The 18,974-nt window shown below is 50.1% G+C and overlaps 1 protein-coding gene across 1 annotated transcript in view; it reads left to right on the top strand.

Moving 5' to 3' along the window:
- Positions 1 to 18,974, top strand: part of TNRC18 (trinucleotide repeat containing 18) — a 135,884-nt gene that overhangs the window by 50,136 nt on the left and 66,774 nt on the right. The window contains exons 3-4 of the mRNA XM_033167870.1: positions 6,526 to 6,651; positions 7,963 to 9,807. Of these exons, the coding sequence (XP_033023761.1) occupies positions 6,526 to 6,651; positions 7,963 to 9,807 (1,971 nt within the window). The remainder of the gene's footprint in view (positions 1 to 6,525; positions 6,652 to 7,962; positions 9,808 to 18,974) is intronic.

The raw sequence follows: 18,974 nt of genomic DNA, 5'->3' as shown, positions 1-18,974 counted from the left end.
AGTCTCCTCTTTTCTAGGCTAAACATGCCCAGCTCCCTCAACCGCTCCTCAGAACGTGTCCAGAGGAGGGCAACCAAAATGGTCCAAGGCCTGGAAACGATGCCTGATGAGGAACGGCTTAGGGAGCTGGGTATGTTTAGCCTGGAGAAGAGAAGGTTGAGGGGTGATAGGATAGCCATGTTCAAATATATCAAAGGATGTCATCTAGAGGAGGGAGAAAGGTTGTTTTCTGCTGCTCCAGAGAAGCGGACACGGGGCAATGGATTCAAACTACAAGAAAGAAGATTGCACCTAAACATTAGGAAGAACTTCCTGACAGTGAGAGCTGTTGGACACTGGGATTTGCCGCCAAGGAGTGTGGTGGAGTCTCCTTCTTTGGAGGTCTTTAAGCGGAGGCTTGACAGCCATCTGTCAGGAATGCTTTGATGGTGTTTCCTGCTTGGCAGCGGGTTGGACTGGGTGGCCCTGGTGGTCTCTTCCAACTCTAGGATTCTGTGATTCTATGATTCTATTCTATGATTCTATAAGGCTTGGCTTCCAGACTCATCCTGGTTGCCCTCCTCTGCACACCTTCCAGCTTGTCAACCTCTTAAATTGTGGTGGCCAGATCTCAACACAGGACTCCAGATGTGGTCCGACCGAGGCAGAATAGAGCAGATCTACGACTTCCCTTGATCTGGATGCTAGACTTCTGTTGATGCAGCCTGGAAGAGCATTAGCTAATGTTCTCCTTATTGCAACTCCGAGGCCTGTGCAAATCCGTTTCCCGTTCTCAGATTGCATAACGCATCCTCTGCGTTGTTTTGCAAGATCTGTGGTTTCCTGGGCAGCTAAAGCTCCCAATCCAGCGGGGCCCCAAACCCGGCCAACTGTTCTTCCAGAAGACCACCATTCTGTTGCCATTCCGGACCACGAAACCCACGTTCGTTAAATTCTTTCAAGATACGAGGCACTCAAAGCTTGTGGGCGCGCTTCCTCCGTCGCCGGAGCCGGTCATGGTGCGCAGGCAGGGCGCTCGGGAGGAAGCATGTGCGAGGATGTTCCTGCCATGCGCCACAACGCCTGCTTCCCTTCTGCAGCCACAGGCCCGCCGTTGTGGCCGACGCGGTTGCGCAGCAGCGTCAAGCAAGACTCGCTTCCGTTGCACGCATCCTGCCCGCCAGCTGCTTTGCGGTGAAATATCGCTAACGGGCGACGCCGTCCCCAGTTTTTCTGCATGCTTTTGGGGGCAGACAGGGCAGATGTGGTCAGGGCAAAAAGCCAGCAAGCCGAAGTAGCCTTAACTTGGTTCCTTCCCTTGGCTGGGGTGAAAAGGAGTCCACGACAGACAGGTGGCCATCTGTCATAAGAAGCCTGCTGGATCAGGCCAATGGCTCATCTAGTCCAGCACTCCGTTCTCACAGGGGTTGAACAGTTGCCTGTGCGAATCCAGAAAGCAGGATTCTCCCTTCCTGTGGTTTCCAGTAACTGGTCTTTTGAGTTACAGGTGGGTAGCCATCTTTTGAGTTACAGGTGGGTAGCCTAGACAGCATCTTAAAGAGCAAAGACATCACCTTGCCGACAAAGGTCCTATAGTTAAAGCTATGGTTTTCCCAGTAGTAATGTACGGAAGTGAGAGCTGGACCATAAAGAAGGCTGATCGCCGAAGAATGGATGCTTTTGAATTATGGTGCTGGAGGAGACTCTTGAGAGTCCCATGGACCGCAAGAAGATCAAACCTATCCATTCTCAAAGAAATCAGCCCTGAGTGCTCACTGGAAGGGCAGATCCTGAAGTTGAGGCTCCAGTACTTTGGCCACCTCATGAGAAGAGAATACTCCCTGGAAAAGACCCTGATGTTGGGGAAGATGGAGGGCACAAGGAGAAGGGGACGACAAAGGATGAGATGGTTGGACAGTATTCTCGAAGCTACTAACATGAGTTTGGCCAAACTGCGAGAGGCAGTGAAGGACTGAACGACTGAACAACAACAACAGCCGTGTTGGTCTGCCATAGTCAAAACAAAATAAAAAATTCTTTCCAGTAGCACCTTAGAGACCAACTAAGTTTGTTCTTGGTATGAGCGTTTGTGTGCATGCACACTGCTCCAGATTCGTGTGCATGCACACTTCTTTTGAAGCATTGCTTCTTCCAATTGTGGAGGACAGAGCACTTCTGTCAAAGCTAGCACCCCTCGATGGATCTCTGCTCCATGAATCCCTCCAGTCCTCTTTTAAAGGCCATCCAGATGAGTGGCCGTCACTGTTTCCTGTGGGAGGGAGTTCCACAGTCCAACTAGGCGTTGCGTGAAGAAGTGGTTTCTTTCAGGTGTTCTGAATCTCCCAATGCTCCCCTTCTTTGAGAGTCCTCCACAAGTGGTGGTGTTACCAGAGAGGGAGGAAAACGTTTCTCTGCCCACTTTCTCCTTGCAATGCATAATTTTTATAAGCGCCCTCACATTTTCTCTAAACTCGGAAGTCGCTGCAACCTTCCTTCCTAGGGGTGTTGCTCAACTTTTTCTGAGGTCTCCAGAGTTGTACACAGTATTCCAAACGCGGTCGCAGCACAATGGCCTTGTGATATCGCCAGTGTCGTTTTCAATTCTTTCCCTAACGTTTCCTAACACGGAACCTGCCTCTTTCATGGCCGCTGAACGCTGGCACGACGTCTTCATTGACCTGTCTACTATGAGCCCAAGGTATCAGGCAGTGTTAGAAATTAGCCAGGCGCCAGGCGCGTTTTGCACGGGTCCAACTGCGACCACACAGAGATCTCTGGACGCTGGGGAAAGCAAAAGGACACTTAAGAGAAGGATCTGGAACATTTTCCTGGAAGCTTGAGTTTGTTCCATTCTGAATCGTTTCATCTGATGTTTTGAAGTCTTGTCAACCGCTTTGAGGTTTTTTTCTTTAAAATATGAAGCAATATAGTAATGAAACTCATAGAAATAATAAACCCAATTGCAAAATAATAATAATACCATAACCTAGGTTTAAGGTGCCATTTGGCGATTAGATTGTATATCTGAGTTTCTCAGGGGTTCTTCAGCCGTGACAAATACACAATACAGTCATCCCTCGGGTTGCATTCGCTTTGGGTTGGGTTTTTTCGGGTTGCAAACCCGGCAAACCCGGAAGTGTTTACTTCCGGGTTTCGCCGCATGTGCAGAAGCGCAGGCCGCACATGCGCAGAAGCGTGACATCGCTGCTCGGGTTACGGACTTTTTGGGGTGCGAACGGCACCCCGGAACGGATCTGGTACATAACCCGAGGTACCATTGTATAATTATATTAAAGGGGGGGTGTGGAAAGGAGAGATAATAACACTCCCGCCCCATAGATTGGGTAACAGCCCAAGTCCTGGTTGAAAAGGAATGTTTTTGCCTGGCCCCAAAAGAGATGCAATGAAGGTGCCAGGCGAGCATCCCTGGGGAGAGCATTCCACCAATGGGGAACCGCTGCAGAGCAGGCCCTGTCCTTGCGTTGCCACCCTGAAGACCTCCCTTGCGGAGGGGACACACGGACAAGGGTCTCCAATGGTGATCACAAGGTCTGGGGCGCTTCATGTACAGAGAGGTGCTTTCAGGGTCCTGTCCGACTCTGGGACCTTCTGGGGGAGGCTATTTCTACACATGCTGCAATTTCACAGATGCTGCGCTTACTTGTTTATTCAGGGCTCTTCTAGGCGGCCAGAGCTCACCACACGCAGGGGTTCGGTTCCGAGGGGTATGTGAGAATCACGTAGGGCTGAGAGTCACGTAGGTGTTTCCTCCTCCGCTAGCTGGCCTGCTTTGTATCAGGCGACCAGTGAGTCTGGAGAGCGAGAGAGATATTATTATTATTATTATTATTATTATTATTATTATTATTATTACTTACTGTATTTTTCGCTCCATAGGGTGCACTGGACCATAGGGCGCACCTCGTTTTTAGAAGAGGAAACAAGAAGAAAAATTATTTTTCTGGTTTTCCTCCTCTAAAAGCCCTGTTTTTTTGAGGATCAGCTAAAAGTTTTGCAGCTTTTTTTTGCAAAGGGGGAAAAGCAAAGCTCCTTTTGCAAAGGGGGAAAAGCAAAGAGGAAAAGCCCCGTTTTTATGGGGTTCAACTCACATTTCTATAGCTTCTTAAGGAAAGGGAGCTGTTTCTACAGTTTGCAGACAGATAATCTAATCAGCCAGTCACATGCAGCTGGGGAAACAAACAACCTCCCTCTGCAGCACATTCAACAATGGAGGGCGGGGTTGAAAGGGAGCCGGGACTCTTCTCTCCCGATCTCTTGCTGATCAGCTGCTGAGCGGAGTCCTTTTTTTTAATATATAATTTTTATTATTTTTATACTAAACTACTACAATAATATTTAAACAAACATTTTCATACATTTTCCATTTGGCTGTCAAGCCATGACTTCCGTCAATCCCTTCAAATGGCTTTCTGATTTTTTACTTAGCATTATACTTCTTTAATCAACCATTGCTTACATTATCAAAAAAAGAAATTTCCCTTACTTTACTTTCCTACTTACAATAATAGTTCTACACATTCACTACAAAACTTCTTGAAATCCCATTAACGTATTCAGATGTAAATTGTCTTTCAAATAATTCGTAAATTTTAACCAGTCTTTGATGAATTTCTGGTCCCGCTGCTCTCGGATTCTTCCCGTTAGTTTGTCTGAGCGGAGTCCTTTCAACACCCCCTTTTCTCTTTGTAAAATAAAAAGCACGATCCTCTTTTGGCCCCTGGGCAATTCGGCTCCAGGGACCACCATTCGCTCCATAAGACGCACAGATATCCCCCCTTACCTTTCAGGAGGAAAAAAGTGTGTCTTATGGAGCGAAAAATACGGTATACCTCACCCATCTGGCCGGGCCTCTCTGGGCGGCTCCCAACAGATTATTATAAACACAATAAAAGATCAAACATTGAAAACTTCCCTAAACAGGGCTGCCTTCAGATGTCTTCTAAAAGTCAGATAGTTGTTTATTTCCTTGACATCTGAAGGGAGGGCATTCCACAGGCCGGGTGCCACCACCGAGAAGGCCCTCTGCCTGGTTCCCTGTAACCTCACTTCTCGCAGGGAGGGAACCGCCAGAAGACCCTTGGAGGTGGACCTCAGTGTCCGGGCTGAACGATGGGGGTGGAGACGCTCCTTCAGGTCTTCTGGACCGAGGCTGAGCATCCCCAGCACTCCCAAAGTCAGGGTGTGAGTGGCCTGTTGCCTCTGATATTGGGACAGGAATTTCTGTAAACTGACGTTCTGGGGTGGTGGCCCCCTTCATTTTCTCTGTCCAGAATCTGTTTGCTGGGTAGCCTCAAGACCAAGGGGAGGACGAAAGCTTTTCTCTCCTCCAATTCCCAACAGGCATAATTTCAGAGACTTCCGGCACAGAAGACATAGTCCATTTTGCAATCCTAGCCCGTTTCAGTCATCATTTAGTAGCACCACACCGGGGTGGTACATGAGATTCTCTCCCTCCTCATTCAATCCCCACAACAACCCTCTGAGGTAGGCTAGGAGGAGAGGTGGTGACTGAGCTCAGGGTCACCGAGTGAGCTTTGTGGCCTAGTGGGGATTCGAACCCTGGTCTCTCCCAGATACTAGCCCGACATAAGAACGTTTACGCCACTCTCCCTGAATGCATGAGATGAACATGGTACTGAATGTATGGGCTGCACAGAGGGGACATTTGTGTGCATTTGCAGCTCAGAAGCATTTCATTTTCTCGATTTCAACCGTAGGCAGATGAAGGCGGGCTGGTTTGAATTGCGCGAGTTAAATCAAAGCAAGGCATGAGATTCCTGCGTTGCAGGGGGTTGGACTAGATGACCCCTGGGGGTCTCGTCCAACTCTATGAAGCTTAAAACCTCTTTGGTTTAGGATGCTCTCGCAAGATCTTGTGGGACGACCCCTAGCACTCCCGTTTAAAAACGTGGATTCTGAATATTTTGTAATATTCTGGGAATACTTTCAGGCTAGTATCCCTGATGCATTAGGGTATCCTACTAATCTAAACGATGTTATTCCGGAAAATAATTAACAAATAGTGTTTATAGCTGCTGCTAAGATAATAACACCAAAAATGCGGGGGTGAGGGATATGATCTCCTCCTATACCTGAATGGATTAATAACATTTTATCCATAGTAATTTACGACTAAGTCAACTTATTACAAAATCATATATATAGACCGGTGTAACAGATTCATGGGGGGAAATGGACATTAATTTATTTATTTTTTGAAAGTTTTGGAACAACAAAGTCAGTGGCAGCATCCCGCTTTATGCTGCTTTCAACCTGCTGCGGCAGTATTTCTTCATGCTCATCATCTTTGGTTTATTTTGTTTATTCTTAATCATAAAAAATGGGAATGCATTTTTAGAACTTTTCTGTTCTATGCTGGATTCAGCGGATGTCGTTTAATCACTCTTGCGTGTTACATGGGTTTCTAAAAACCAACCGATGTGTAATAATAATAATAATAATAATAATAATAATAATAATAATAATATGGTTTTCACCTGACTTTCCTCTTGCCCTCTTTTCCAGGATTCTCCCACCTTCCCAACGGTCTGTATCCCTCATACATTCCTCTGAGCCACCTGGAGCCTCACAACAGCGGCAGCCCTTTGCTTGCTCAGCTGGGCCAGCACAACCTCTTTGAGTCTCCAAAAGGTGAGTCGGGCTCCCCCCACCCTTTGTTTGGGGTCCCCAACTGCCCCCGGGAAGCCCCCAAACGGCACGGATGCGGAACACACCCCTCTGGGTGCCTCTGGTCCTGGAAGTGCCCCATGGCATCTTGAGGACTAGTAACCTGAGATGGCTCCTTTCTTCTCCTTGCAATTGCCCGATCCTCTTTTCCCCCCAGCTGCCTAAGCTGGTCGTCTGTTGCCTCCCATCTTGGGACATGAATTTCTGCGCTGGGAGAAGGGCAGACTCCAATTTCTCCACCCAGAATCTGTTTTCTGGGTGGCCTCCAGACCCAGGGGAGGAGAAAATCTTTTCTCTCTCTCCTCGATTTCCTCCCAAAACAAGCATAATTTCAAAGACTTCTGTGACAGAAGGCTCGGTCCATTTCAGGCAGTGGTACGCATGGTCTTCCTCCCTCCTTATTTGCTCCCCACAACAATCCTGCGAGGTAGGTTAGGCGGAAAGAGGCAGTGCCTGGCCCCAGGTCACACACTGAGCTTTGTCATGGCCAGGTGGGGAATTCGAACCCTGGTCTCTCCCGGCTCTTAGCACGGCCCTCTAACCACCACGCCACACGGGCTGAATGTATGGGACGCATATGGTGTTGAATGTATATGGGATGTGCATAGAGACATTTGCATGGTACAGGATGAGTGCACCCATGCCTTTTCAAGCATATGCCACAAAAGGTGGGCTGCTGGAAATTGTGCAAGTCGTATCCAAGCAAGGCAGAAAGCTTAAACCCTTTTCCCCGTCACCCCACTGGGTCAACTTGGGGTTCCCCGGCACACAACGATATTTTGTTTTATTTTTCCATTTTTTAAATTATTGAATTTCAACATGCTAATCCACGCGAGAAGGAAAAAGCAAGTGTCCCAGGCATACAGAAACTAAAGTAAATGGAAGTCATTAGGACCTGAGAACTCCCCCCCCCCCGAAGCAAAATAATCTCTTTTCGATATTAGGAACTAACGGGGTGCTAACCCAAGGCAAATTATAATACACTTTACCATTAACGTTGCCGTGTTTGGTTTATTGCGTTAACTTGTTTACTTTCTGTGTTCTAGGGTACAGATGGTGTGAACAACCCCCCCCAAACTCATCTCTGCTCTCCATATGCCAATCTGTGCCATTAACACACCCCTGCCACGTTCTTCATTATTATGCATATACAATTAAGTCATGCCGGATTTCGTTGGAATTATCACATTGTTTGAGTCCCTGCGGCATTTTGAATCTGTACAATAACGTTTTCCTCTGCAAGCTCTCTGCCTAAGTCTGTTCCTTGTTTTGCAGATGGGTTTTATCTTGGCGGCCACACAGGGCAGCCCCCCCTGCACCCCCAGGGCCCCCCCTCGAGGACGGCAGCCGGCCACGGGCCCAGCGCCCTCCACCGCGAGAAGGAACTTGGGCACCTGCCCAGGGCCTCGAAGGACGGCGCCAGGGACGTCGGCAAGGAGAGGGCATGCCGGGGCGAGGTCCTCCTGGCCGGCCCCAAGAAGGAGGGCAAGGCCCGGGAGGAGCCCAGGCCGCAGAGCGTGGTGGACCTCACCCAGGACACCAAGCCCGACAGCGACAGGAAAGTGAACGGCCCCGACAAAGGCGCCAGGACCGGGGAGCAGCCGCTGCCCCCCTTCCTGGCTGAGCATGCGCCGAGCCGCGGCGCCCACGGCGGAGAACCAAAGTTCAAGAACCCGCTGCAGACCTCCTCGCTCAGCAACTGCAACGGCGGAGGGGACCCTCTGGGGAAAGCGCTGGGCTCGGAGCAGGACCGCTGCGCCAGGGACCCCGCGCGGCACGACGAGAACATGAGGCCTTCCTCGCACTCGGAGCGGCTGCGGAGGGGGGATTCCGGGGCGGGGGCGGCCGCTTTGCACGTGGCCTGCAGCTGCCCCTCTCCAGGCCAACCGGGGAAGCTGGCCCCCGCTTCCTCCGCCTTCCCCCCGCAGCCGGTCCATTCCAACATGTACACCATCTTCCCCCTGGCAAAGGAGCCCGGCAGGGAGCACAAGGTCATCGCGCCCACCTTTGTGCCTTCCGTGGAGGCTTACGACGAGCGCAGCGGGCCCATCCAGATCGCCTCGCAGGCCCGGGACAACGGCGGCGGCAAGGTGAAGGAGAAGGACCCCCCGGCCGCCCGGGTGGGCGTCCTCCAGGCCTTGCCCGAGAGGTGCTTGGGCGACGGCGCCCGCAGCCTGCTGCCCCCGGACTTTACGGCTCACGGCGACTCCAGGAGGATGGAGGTTCTGCGCGAGAAGGGCTCCGTCATCCGGGCCACCTCCACGGCGCTCAGGAAGCAGGGGCCCCCGGAGACGTTCCTCAACAGGCCCCGGCTCGCCTCCCCCGAAAGCAGGGGCGACTTCCTCGCCTCCAAAGACTTGCTCAAGCCGGGCCTGGAGCCAGAGCATCGCTCCAGCGAGAGGGACCGGTTTCCGCGGCCCGGCTGCAAGGACGCGGCAAAGATCTATGGCACTTTGGACTCTTCTTCCTCTTCTTCTTCTTCGTCCTCCTCGTCCCGGGGGCAGCACCTGGACCACGGCCAGCCCCCCAAGCCCTCTGAGCAGAAATGGAAACCTTTTGACATGGGCAACTTTGCCACCACGCAGATGGCGGTGTTGGCAGCGCAGCACAACCAGGCCAGCCGGGCGGAGGAGGAAGCTAAGAAGGCGTACCTCGACCCCGGAGGCCTGCAGAGGACCGTGGTGACAGCGACTCGGAGTGCCGAAGGCCTCCACCCTACCTCTCACGGAGAAGGCTCGGCCATGCAGAGCCTCATCAAGTACAGCGGCAGCTTCGCCAAGGAGGCGGCGGCAGCTCGGCCGGGCAGCGGCAAGAAGAGCCCCTTTGGGGGTTTGGGGCACATGAAGGCCGACCCCGCCCTGCAGGCCTCGGCCAGGATCCAGCAGCTGCTGCCCCAGCAGGCCAGCAAACAGCTGAAGAGGGAGCCCGAGCGCCCCGAGAGCGCCAAGTCCTTTGGGCGCGAGAGCATCGGGTCGCAGGGGGAGGGAGAAGTGCGGCACCTCCCCGTGGGCATCGCCGTGGCCGTGGCGAGGCAGAAGGACAACAGTGGCGGCGGCAGCGGCAAGGTGGGGCCGGGGCTGGCGGACCGCGATCGCGCCCTCTCCCTGAGCAACGTCAAAGGTAGGTCACCCGATGGGCATTCTCTGGCGGGTAGCAGGTGATCGTAGAATTGGAGGGTGGGGGGGGGGAACCGAAGGCTTAGCTCGTGCAACTCCCTGCAATGCAGGAATTCGATCAGGGGTCGGCAAAGTTTTGTGTTCACGGTCCCGCAGATGCCGTGGTGAGCCAGAGTGCGCGTGCATGCATGCATGCGCAAACGCTATTTCCGGCTTGGAGGAGGCGTGCGCAGCTTCCCATTGACTGCAGGAGCTTTCTGCAGCCAATGGGAAGCCGGCCACCCAGCGTCGCAAAAAGCGGTCCCTGCTCTGCTCCGCGCCAGTTTAGGCCTTAGGTTGCCGACCCCGAATTAGATGGATCAGGCTGGGCGGGCATTGCTTGTGGGACTGTGTCCAGCGGGCGTTGCACAGCTGCTGTGGGGTCATAGGTTCAGAAGGGGACCCAGAGCTCACCCAGCTCACTGCCAAAGCTAGACGTCTGTGGCTGAGGCTGGCGGCCGGACGTTGTAGTCCCAATGTCTAGGGGGTGTTAGGTTGGCCAAGACAGGTGCCTTGTGCTGCGGTGCCAAGCAGGTGTGGGGTGAAGGTCAGGTGTGGGGTGATGTGCTGGGAGGCTTCTGTTGGTCTTGAGAGGGGGCTCTGGTGCCCAGCATGGCCTGTTGTTCTTTCCCAGGACTGTACGATGCAAAACAAATTATGCAAACGAATGAGCTTTATGGACATTGGGGTTTATAGTTTACATGCAGATTTCAGTATTTTTCCTGTTGCGGAATTAAGATCATCCTTTCTTTTTGAGTTCACAGCAAACACCCCCCCCCCCAACTCATTGGTCCTACGGAATATATGTGGTTTTTTGTGGTTTTGCAAAGACACCTCGATTTGCCTGCGGTGAGAGAAGGCGGCTGATAAATTTAATAACCAATAGTGATAGCAATAACTCCCTCGGCTGGAAAGGTGTGTGTTTAAGCCTGAAAGCTCTCCTAGGATGCAAAGGGGGTCTGTGTTTGTTTCTGCCCTTTGCATACGTCCCAAAGTCCTTGCACAGAGACGTGGTTGCGAAGGTCTCTCCCCTCTGGCTTTCAAAGGCTCTGAGCTTCTCTCTCTATCCCTTTCGCCCCTGGAACAAGCACCTCTTTATCTGTGAGCTGCCACATTTAATTTTTTACGAGAGGTGCCGTAATCCCCCGTGGCTCTTTCCTTACTGAGTGGAGGCTGGTTAAATTTTTATTTCCCACAAGGAAGAAACTGATGCAACAGGCCGGGAGGGCATCTCCTGAACTTGCAATGAATTGGACTGGCCATTGGGTGTCACTGTCGTATCACAAAAAAGGAGTAATAAATGGTTATTATTTTGGGGAGAGAAAATATGTGCAGTATACACTGTAAATGAGAGAGACTTTTTGTTGTTCAGTCCTGCCTGACCCTATCTATGCTTACTCACAAGAAAGCCCTTCTGTGCTCAGTAGGGAATGATGCAAAATGACCGCAGGTTCCTTCTAGCTGGGTCAGTCCTGCATTTTGGGAGGAAAATAATCTCTCCTTGACCACAGCTGTTCAAAACAAGCTGAAAATCTGCCCTTGGAGGTGGTAGCCATCTTTTAGCCTGCGTAATTTTGAGGGTTGTGTCTGTGTGCAGCTGCACAAGCCACTTAGGTTCTCCATAATGTTGGTCACTCGGCGACTTCTTCTTTTTTTGAGAAAAGCAATTTATTGGAAGTGTTGGCCGACCCAGGAGGCTGGTGTCCAGCTGGCTTTGATGGGTCTGGGATGTAGGCAGGGCCAGTGGCTTTTGGCAGGTCCACCCCGTGGCACAGCCCAGCTTTTTTTGGGAGGTGGGGCACTTTGGGGTGGGCGTGGAGTGAAGCCCAAAACCTGTTTATTCAGCGGATGTGTGTGTCTAAAGAGGCGGTTGCTGGGGAGGGGGCAGGAATAAGACTTGATCTAGCAACTGGACCTAAAAAATACTGCTTTGTTTTCTGTTTGCTTGGCTGTGACAACCTCTGTGCGTGTGTATTTTATTTTAATTTTTAAGGGCATAAACTCCAGCTGTGCATATTTATCCAGGACAGTCCCTGTTTCATGGTCCTGCCTCTGGAATATCTGCTTCCCTGTTTAGCTTTGCTGGGTCATTTGAGGAAAATTGTCTTAGAGCTGTCCTGAAGAGTCCCACTTCTTCCTCAAGAACTCCTAGTAGAAGTTACATTCCTGAATGATGTGTTGGCAGTGGTGGTAGAGCAGGTCGGCAACCTAAGGCCTATGGGCCACAAGCGGCCCATGGGGGTTGTTTAACCGGCCCATGGACCCCCGTTGCCCACTCGGTCGGCTCCCGTGCGCCACGCTAAACCGATGCGGAGGAGAGCGGGGACCGCCTTCTGCGACGCTGGCCGGCTTCCCATTGGCTGTGCAGGAAGCTCCTGCAGCCAATGGGAAGCTGCGCACGCCTCCTCCGTGCCGGAAGAAGCGTGAGAAATAGCGTTTGCACCTGCGTGCGCATAGGCGTGCACACTCCGGCCCACCGTGGCGTCTGCGGGACCATGAACCGGCCCAAGCCACAAAAACTTTGCCGACCCCTACACGGGTACATTTTGAACCAGGGTGGATTTGATTTAAATCAAACTGATCTAAATCATGATTTAAATCACTAGTCAGTAAGGCTCAGGGTGGATTTAAATTTTAAAAAATCTGATATAAATTTTAAAAAATCTGATTTAAATAAAAAATAATTAAAAAATCGGATTTTTGACTTAAATCAAATCCACCCTGTTTTGAACTATAGATAGTTGAGAGAGAGAGAGAGAGAGAGAGAGAGTGTCTGGGCAAAATGAAGGCTTTTTCTTTTGCTAGTGCTGGTAATAACCATTTCTGGGTGTCTTGTTCTGTTTTCAATGCTCAGCTGTTGTCCAAGAGTGCCTAACCATAGCTTGCCCAAGAGTGAAAAACAGGTCTTGCTCAAGACCTCTCCATTATTGCTCTTATTTTTAAAGCCGGACTATTCCCTATTTGCTGCATTTTGTGGAAACGGCCCTGAAATCACTTTGATGCGATGTGTACCTTGTGGAGATCTTGAGCAAACGGGCTCCTCCGAGGGAGGTAGTGGAATTGTGATCATGGGATGCTCTGTGGCAATAGGCCGCTGAGAACAAAATGGCGCAGGTTGTGCTCAGGTGAGGAGCAAAAGGAAGTAGGAAAATGGCCAGAGAGCCTACCCACACACCACGAAAGGTCCCTCCCACCAGCAGCGACTGTGGACATTTAATGGGTTATTTTTTCCATGTTAGAGGGAGAATCTGTATCCAATGTTGTCTGGCCTTTTCGGTCCCAACAGCCCTGTGTGGGTACCGCAAAAATAAAATCACACGAATGAGCCACACTGGATTCTACCATAAACTTCCTTTTGGAAGCAGCCCTAGAAGGGGAAAGTAGGAAGCTGCCATATAATGGGTGAGCCCATTGAACCATTGAGCTCAGCGTTCTTGGTTCTGACCGGCAGCAGCTCTTAAGAGTCTTGGCCAAGAGTCTTTTCACAGGGTTTGCAATGTGGTTCCTTTTAAACAACAAATGCCCAGAACCGAAGCTGGGATAGTCCATATGCAAACCACGTGGTCTACCGCCAAGCACTCATAAAAAAATAATGTATTTGGGGTCATGGGTCCCCCCTTTTCTAGCATAATGAGCCAAAATGAGCCGCTGTTTTGTGGCACTTGTTTTGAGTTGTACATGGGTGTGCTGTGCAACAGAGAAGGAAAAGGAACGAGAGACACATGATGAAACATCAAACCCGTAGCTGAATTAACTGACGACTCACATTGCTGTTGGGTTTGAAGGGTCAGGGAGTCCGGTCCATTTGCCAAATTGAACAGAAGCTTTGCACAAAATATTGGGAGCGTGAATTATGTGTGGCAGCGCCATGTCGAGGCGGAAAGCCTATGCAGCGTTAACATCACTGGATGTAGCTCACAAAATCAAGACCATGTGATCTGTTCACCTCCCTCCTCCGTGGGAAAAAGCGGAACCTCGGTTTTTGAGCATTTCAGTAGCCGAACATTTCAGCTTTCAAACGCTGAAAACCCGGAAGCAATTACTTCCGTTTCCGAACGCTTTTCGGAAGGCTTCCGAGGAGTGTTTCTCCATTTTCTCAATCAAATTTGCTGACCGCCCTTTGCACCTTGGTTGTCAAATGTTTCGGAAGTTGAACGGTCTTCTGGAACGGATCATGTTTGACAACTGAAGTTCCACTGTGTTGCCCACTGGCTACCGGTAGTTTTTAAGTTTAGGAGTCCCACATGGAAAAATGACCCGTATCATTAAAATGTGCACAGGATTTGGTTCAGGAAGGGATTTTTGCACACCAACTGATGTTGCTGAGACCTGGGAAGGGCTGGTGCATGCATCTGAGTTTGAGAGAGGTAGAGCCAAGAGCGAAGGCATCTTAATTCCAGAACAGAATGAAGGATAAAGCATGCTGGAAATGTTAGGAATCAGACGGAGACTTTTACCATATGTGGTGGACTTGTGATAAAGTGAAAGCATTTTGGGAGATGATCTACAATGAACTGAAGAAGTTTAGGTATACATTTCCCAAAAAACCTGAAGCCTTTTTGCTGGGTTTGATGGGCAATGAAATTGCAAAGGTAGATCAAAGACTATTTATGTATGCCACAGGGGTGGCGAGAATTTTGTTGGCCCAAAAATTGAAGTTACAAGAGTTACCTACTATTGCGGAGCGGCAGACGAAGATGATGGAATATGCAGAAATGGCCAAACTGACTTGCAGAATCCGAGACCAGGGTGATTTGAAATTCCATAGAGACTGGAGTAAATTTACAGTTTATTTAAATGATGATTGTAAAAATTTGAAGACACTAGCAGGATTGAAATAAATCCTACAATGTGGATTATAGATAAAGATTAAAGTGTGCGAGTGGATTGAAATAAATTACCTGTTGAAGGGAGGGAGGGGAGTCAAAAGTTCGGCAGAGCTAATTGTTGGATTGTTGGATATTGTATTGTTGAAAGACGTTAAAGGAAGAAAATAATAAAAAATTATTATTTTAAAAAAATTATAGAATTTGCAGAGCTCTCCTTAAATTCATAGCCAAGCTCGCAAGGCACACATGCCTTCCCATGGTCAAAACAAAATAAAATAAAAAATTCCTTTGCACCTTAGAGATCAACTAAGTTTGTTGTTGGTATGAGCTTTGGTGTGCATGCACACTTCTTCAGATACACTGAAACGGAAGTCACCAGACCCTTATATATAGTGAGAGGGTGGGGAGGGGTGTTACTCAGAAGGGTGGTGGGAATGGGTGATCGGCTGATAGGTGTGGAAAACCTGTTGACAACTGCAATTTGGTGTTACAGGGAAAGGCAAGGGCTAAAGATAGCTTTGTTACGTATAATGAGATAAGAATCCACAGTCTTTGTTCAGACCAGGTTTCTCCATGGTTTTAAGTTTGGTGATTAGTTGCAATTCAGCCACTTCTCTTTCCAGTCTATTTCTGAAATTTCTTTGTATTAAGACAGCTACTTTGAGATCTTTTATAGAATGTCCTGGGAGATTGAAGTGTTCTCCTACTGGTTTCTCTGTCCTGTGATTCCTGATATCAGATTTATGTCCATTTATCCTTTGGCGTAGGGTTTGGCCTGTTTGTCCAATATAGAGAGCTGAAGGGCACTGTTGACATTTGATTGCATACACAATGTTGGAAGATGAGCAATTAAATACTCCTGAGATGGTGTGATTGATGTTGTTGGGGCCAGTATTGGTGTTGTCCGGGTTTATGTGCCTTACCATGCTCGCTGGTGGCCCTGCAGCCTGCTTGCCTCTTCTGATGCGCTGCTGATGCTCTCCGAGGCACATGCGTTGGGCTTGGCGGAGAGAACCCTCCCTCCTTGCGCTTCAGAAAGGGAGAGGCAGACTTGGCCGTATCCATCAGTCCGTCTGCCACCGACGGTCAGGCCAGCGCTTTTGTTCCGGGGCCTCGTTTTTTCTGGCAGCCGCCCGTCTGCTCCGCCTCGCACCCGGTTCCCACAGCATCCCCCCCTCCCCTGCTTTGGCTGGAGCCAGGAAATTGGGGGGGGGGGGCGGTGGCGGCCTGCGAGCCCATGGAGGGGATTTGTTTGTCTGAGCTGGTTTGGAGAGAGGGCCCCCCAACCCTTGCTCTGCACCGCGGCCGCCCTCCCCGGCTGCGTAAAACATAATTTACTGAGCAGAACTCAAAGCCTGCGAACAAGGGTTGCATTCTGCCAGGCTGCCCGGGCGGTTGCTAAGCGATGGAATTGGCTTTCAGGGGGAAAAAAGCCTTTTCTCTCCAGCCACGTCTGCCCCCTTTCCCCTCGCCCTGATGCGCCAAGAGACATTTTCGCTAATGACATTAGTCCGCTTGCGCCGAGTGGAGGGCGCTTGGATGCCCATCCTTGAGAGAAAAGCCCAGGGCTTTTCTTGGCTAATCTCCTCTTGTATTTGGCAAGTAAACCTACACTCCTTTAATACAGGGGCATTGGTTGCCGAGGCAACGGGGGCCAGGGTTCCCCACCCCCCCACCCCCCCTCTGGCTTTAGCCTGCGCATAACTGATTGAATTTCGAAGGCGCTTCGTGCGTCAAACGCCGGGCGTATTTTATCGAGACAAGACGAGCCATTGAGTTGCCGGAGACAATTGCCGGCTTGTAAATTGCAGTTAGGGGGGGGGCCCTATCCTGTTGCAGGAATGGGGTGGGTGACATTTATGAGCAAGTTGTTGGGGGGGGGAGAGCGAGCAAAGAGTATGCTTGTTGTTATCCCCCCATTATTTGCAGTCAGGCGCTGCAGCAACAAACAGTTTGGAATCATAATAATGTGGCTTGCAAAAATAAACACCACGCCTGTTGTTTGTTTGGTTTCAAGCGGTCCTGGCCCACGCAGGAGTGGCAGGGAGTGTGTGTGTGTGTGTGTGTCTGTGTGTGTCTGTGTGTGTCTGTGTCTGTGTGTAGGAGTCCAGACTGACTCCAACCCAGCAACCCCCCCTGAGAAGCGTTTGAGCATTTCATTAAATAAATAAAGTGCACTGTGTGGCGGGGTGTGTGTGTGTGTCAGTGTGGTGGATGCGCCATTGCGGCGAGGGGTACCCCCCCCCCAGGCTGCCTGTTGCCTGGGCTTAGTTAGCTGGTGCAGAAATAACCCCAAATCAGCTGCCACCAAGCACTCTGCATTTGGGTTGTAGACTCTGACTTGCGTTGCAGGGAAGGTTTGGTGTCGCTGGGCAAAGAGGTTTGGGAGACCCAAAGCAGCAAGGGTCAAGCCCTCATATGCTCTCCGTGTTTTCACCAGCAAAACTAGTCAGGTTTTTTGAACACCTTTCGCAAGGGAGTCCTGTTTATAACGCTATTATGGCCCTGTGTGCATTTCGCTCAGTTGGTAGAGCACGATACTCTTTTAATCTCAGGGTTGCGGGTTCGAGTCCCACGTTGGGCAAAAGATTCTTGCACTGCAGAGGGTCAGGCTAGATGACCCTTGCCAACTCCTCCAACTCCCCTCTCCTCTGATTCTATGATTTCATTTCCTTCTGACCTCACTATTTACCACTCTGTAATATATGTACCTACAACGCAGGATACTGACTTTGTGCTTCTGATGGAGTGGAGCCCATCTTGCCATAAGAAATGTGCTAGACTTTGAAGGTGCCACAATATTGTTTTTCCTGCAAAAGGAGATCCCTCTGGAAATGGTGACTCTCCCTCTCTTCACACCAAGAGTCATTGCTTGTAGCCTCTGTGTGCTTCCCGATCTCTGTTTGCTGGGATGGCCCTCACCTTATTTATATTTCAGAGGGCGGAAAATATCTGTACAGTGGACGCTCGGGTAGCGAACGTGATCCGTGTGGGAGGGTCATTCGTAACCCGCGCCGCTGCGTCTGTGCACACGCACGACGCCTTTCGGCGCTTCTGCGCATGCGCAAAACATGATTTAGCGCTTCTGCTCGAGCGCCGAAACACAGAAGTAACCCGTTCCAGTACTTCCGGGTTTGGTGCACCCGTATCCCGAAAATGCGCAACCCGCAGCGAGCGCAACCCGAGGTATGACTGTACCTAGAAAATCTGCAACAGATGTTCTCCTCGATTTGGTTTAACAACAACAACAACCACCTTTTTGGGGATGCCTTGTTAAAATGTTAGCAGTAAATTCAGCAGCGGAGAGAGTGAAGTCATACACATTTCCATCTCCAGAGGGCAGTGGGACTGTAAGAATCTCTGGGGAGTGATTGCGTCATGCGCCTCATCCCTCCAAAAACGCATGAACGTTGAACACCAAAACACCAAGCAGCCTGCCATTTTTCACAGCGTAGCTGCCGGGTTGCGCTCAACGTTTCTCTAGCATTCTCTAGTATCTTCAGTCTGAAGGTGTGCTGTTTTCTTTTCCTTTAAATTAAGTGCAAAGCAGGACTCTTCTGCAGCAAATCCATGCCGCATAACGACAGCTGCTGTTTTTGGAGCCTTCAGCTCCAGTAGAGTTGGAAGCGACCCCCAAGGGTCATCTAGGGTCAACCCACTGCCAATGCACAAATCACAACTAAAGGTGGGGAGAGTGGGAGAATGTGGTGTGAGAAGCATGTCCCACTTTTTCTCTCCCTTCCCTTTCCCGGTGCGCCCTCTTGCCTGATTTGTGAACCTTTGGGTCTTCGTTTCCTTTATTCTTGGGAGGATGTGCACAGCAAAACCAGATCAAAAGCGTATCTCCCTGCTTAATGAATTTAAGACTTCTGAACATTTGAGGACTGCAGCATGCGTGCCGATTCTCTTTTCCATTTCCAAGTGTGCACATGAGGCATTGAAATGTGAAAGAGCAGCATATTGTGCTTTTTGTCCATCAAATAATTCTTGAAGAGAAATCTAAAAGTGCACATGCAGTTAATGATGCCATTAAAATGTGCTGATAGCTGTTTTCTAAATATAAAGAGCTATACAAGTTTCGCTCTTCCCTGTTCTGCTGAACAGTCCAGTTTACTTCTCTAATTCTGAGAGTGCCTTGAATCTGCTCCTTCCCAGCATCCTAGACTCCCTTTCCCGAGTGCAAGGCTGCAACCCTAATCCCATTTACCTGGGAGTAAACCCCATGGAAGTGAACAGGATTTACTTTTGAGTAGACATAGGATTATGTTGTTAATCTGCCCCTCACTTCCTTCAATCCTATTTT

This window comes from Lacerta agilis, chromosome 13 (assembly GCF_009819535.1).
Source record: "Lacerta agilis isolate rLacAgi1 chromosome 13, rLacAgi1.pri, whole genome shotgun sequence".
NCBI classification, from domain to species: Eukaryota; Metazoa; Chordata; class Lepidosauria; order Squamata; family Lacertidae; genus Lacerta; species Lacerta agilis.
The sequence above is the reverse complement of the archived record's forward strand: the minus strand, read 5'-3'. Positions and strand labels throughout refer to the sequence as shown.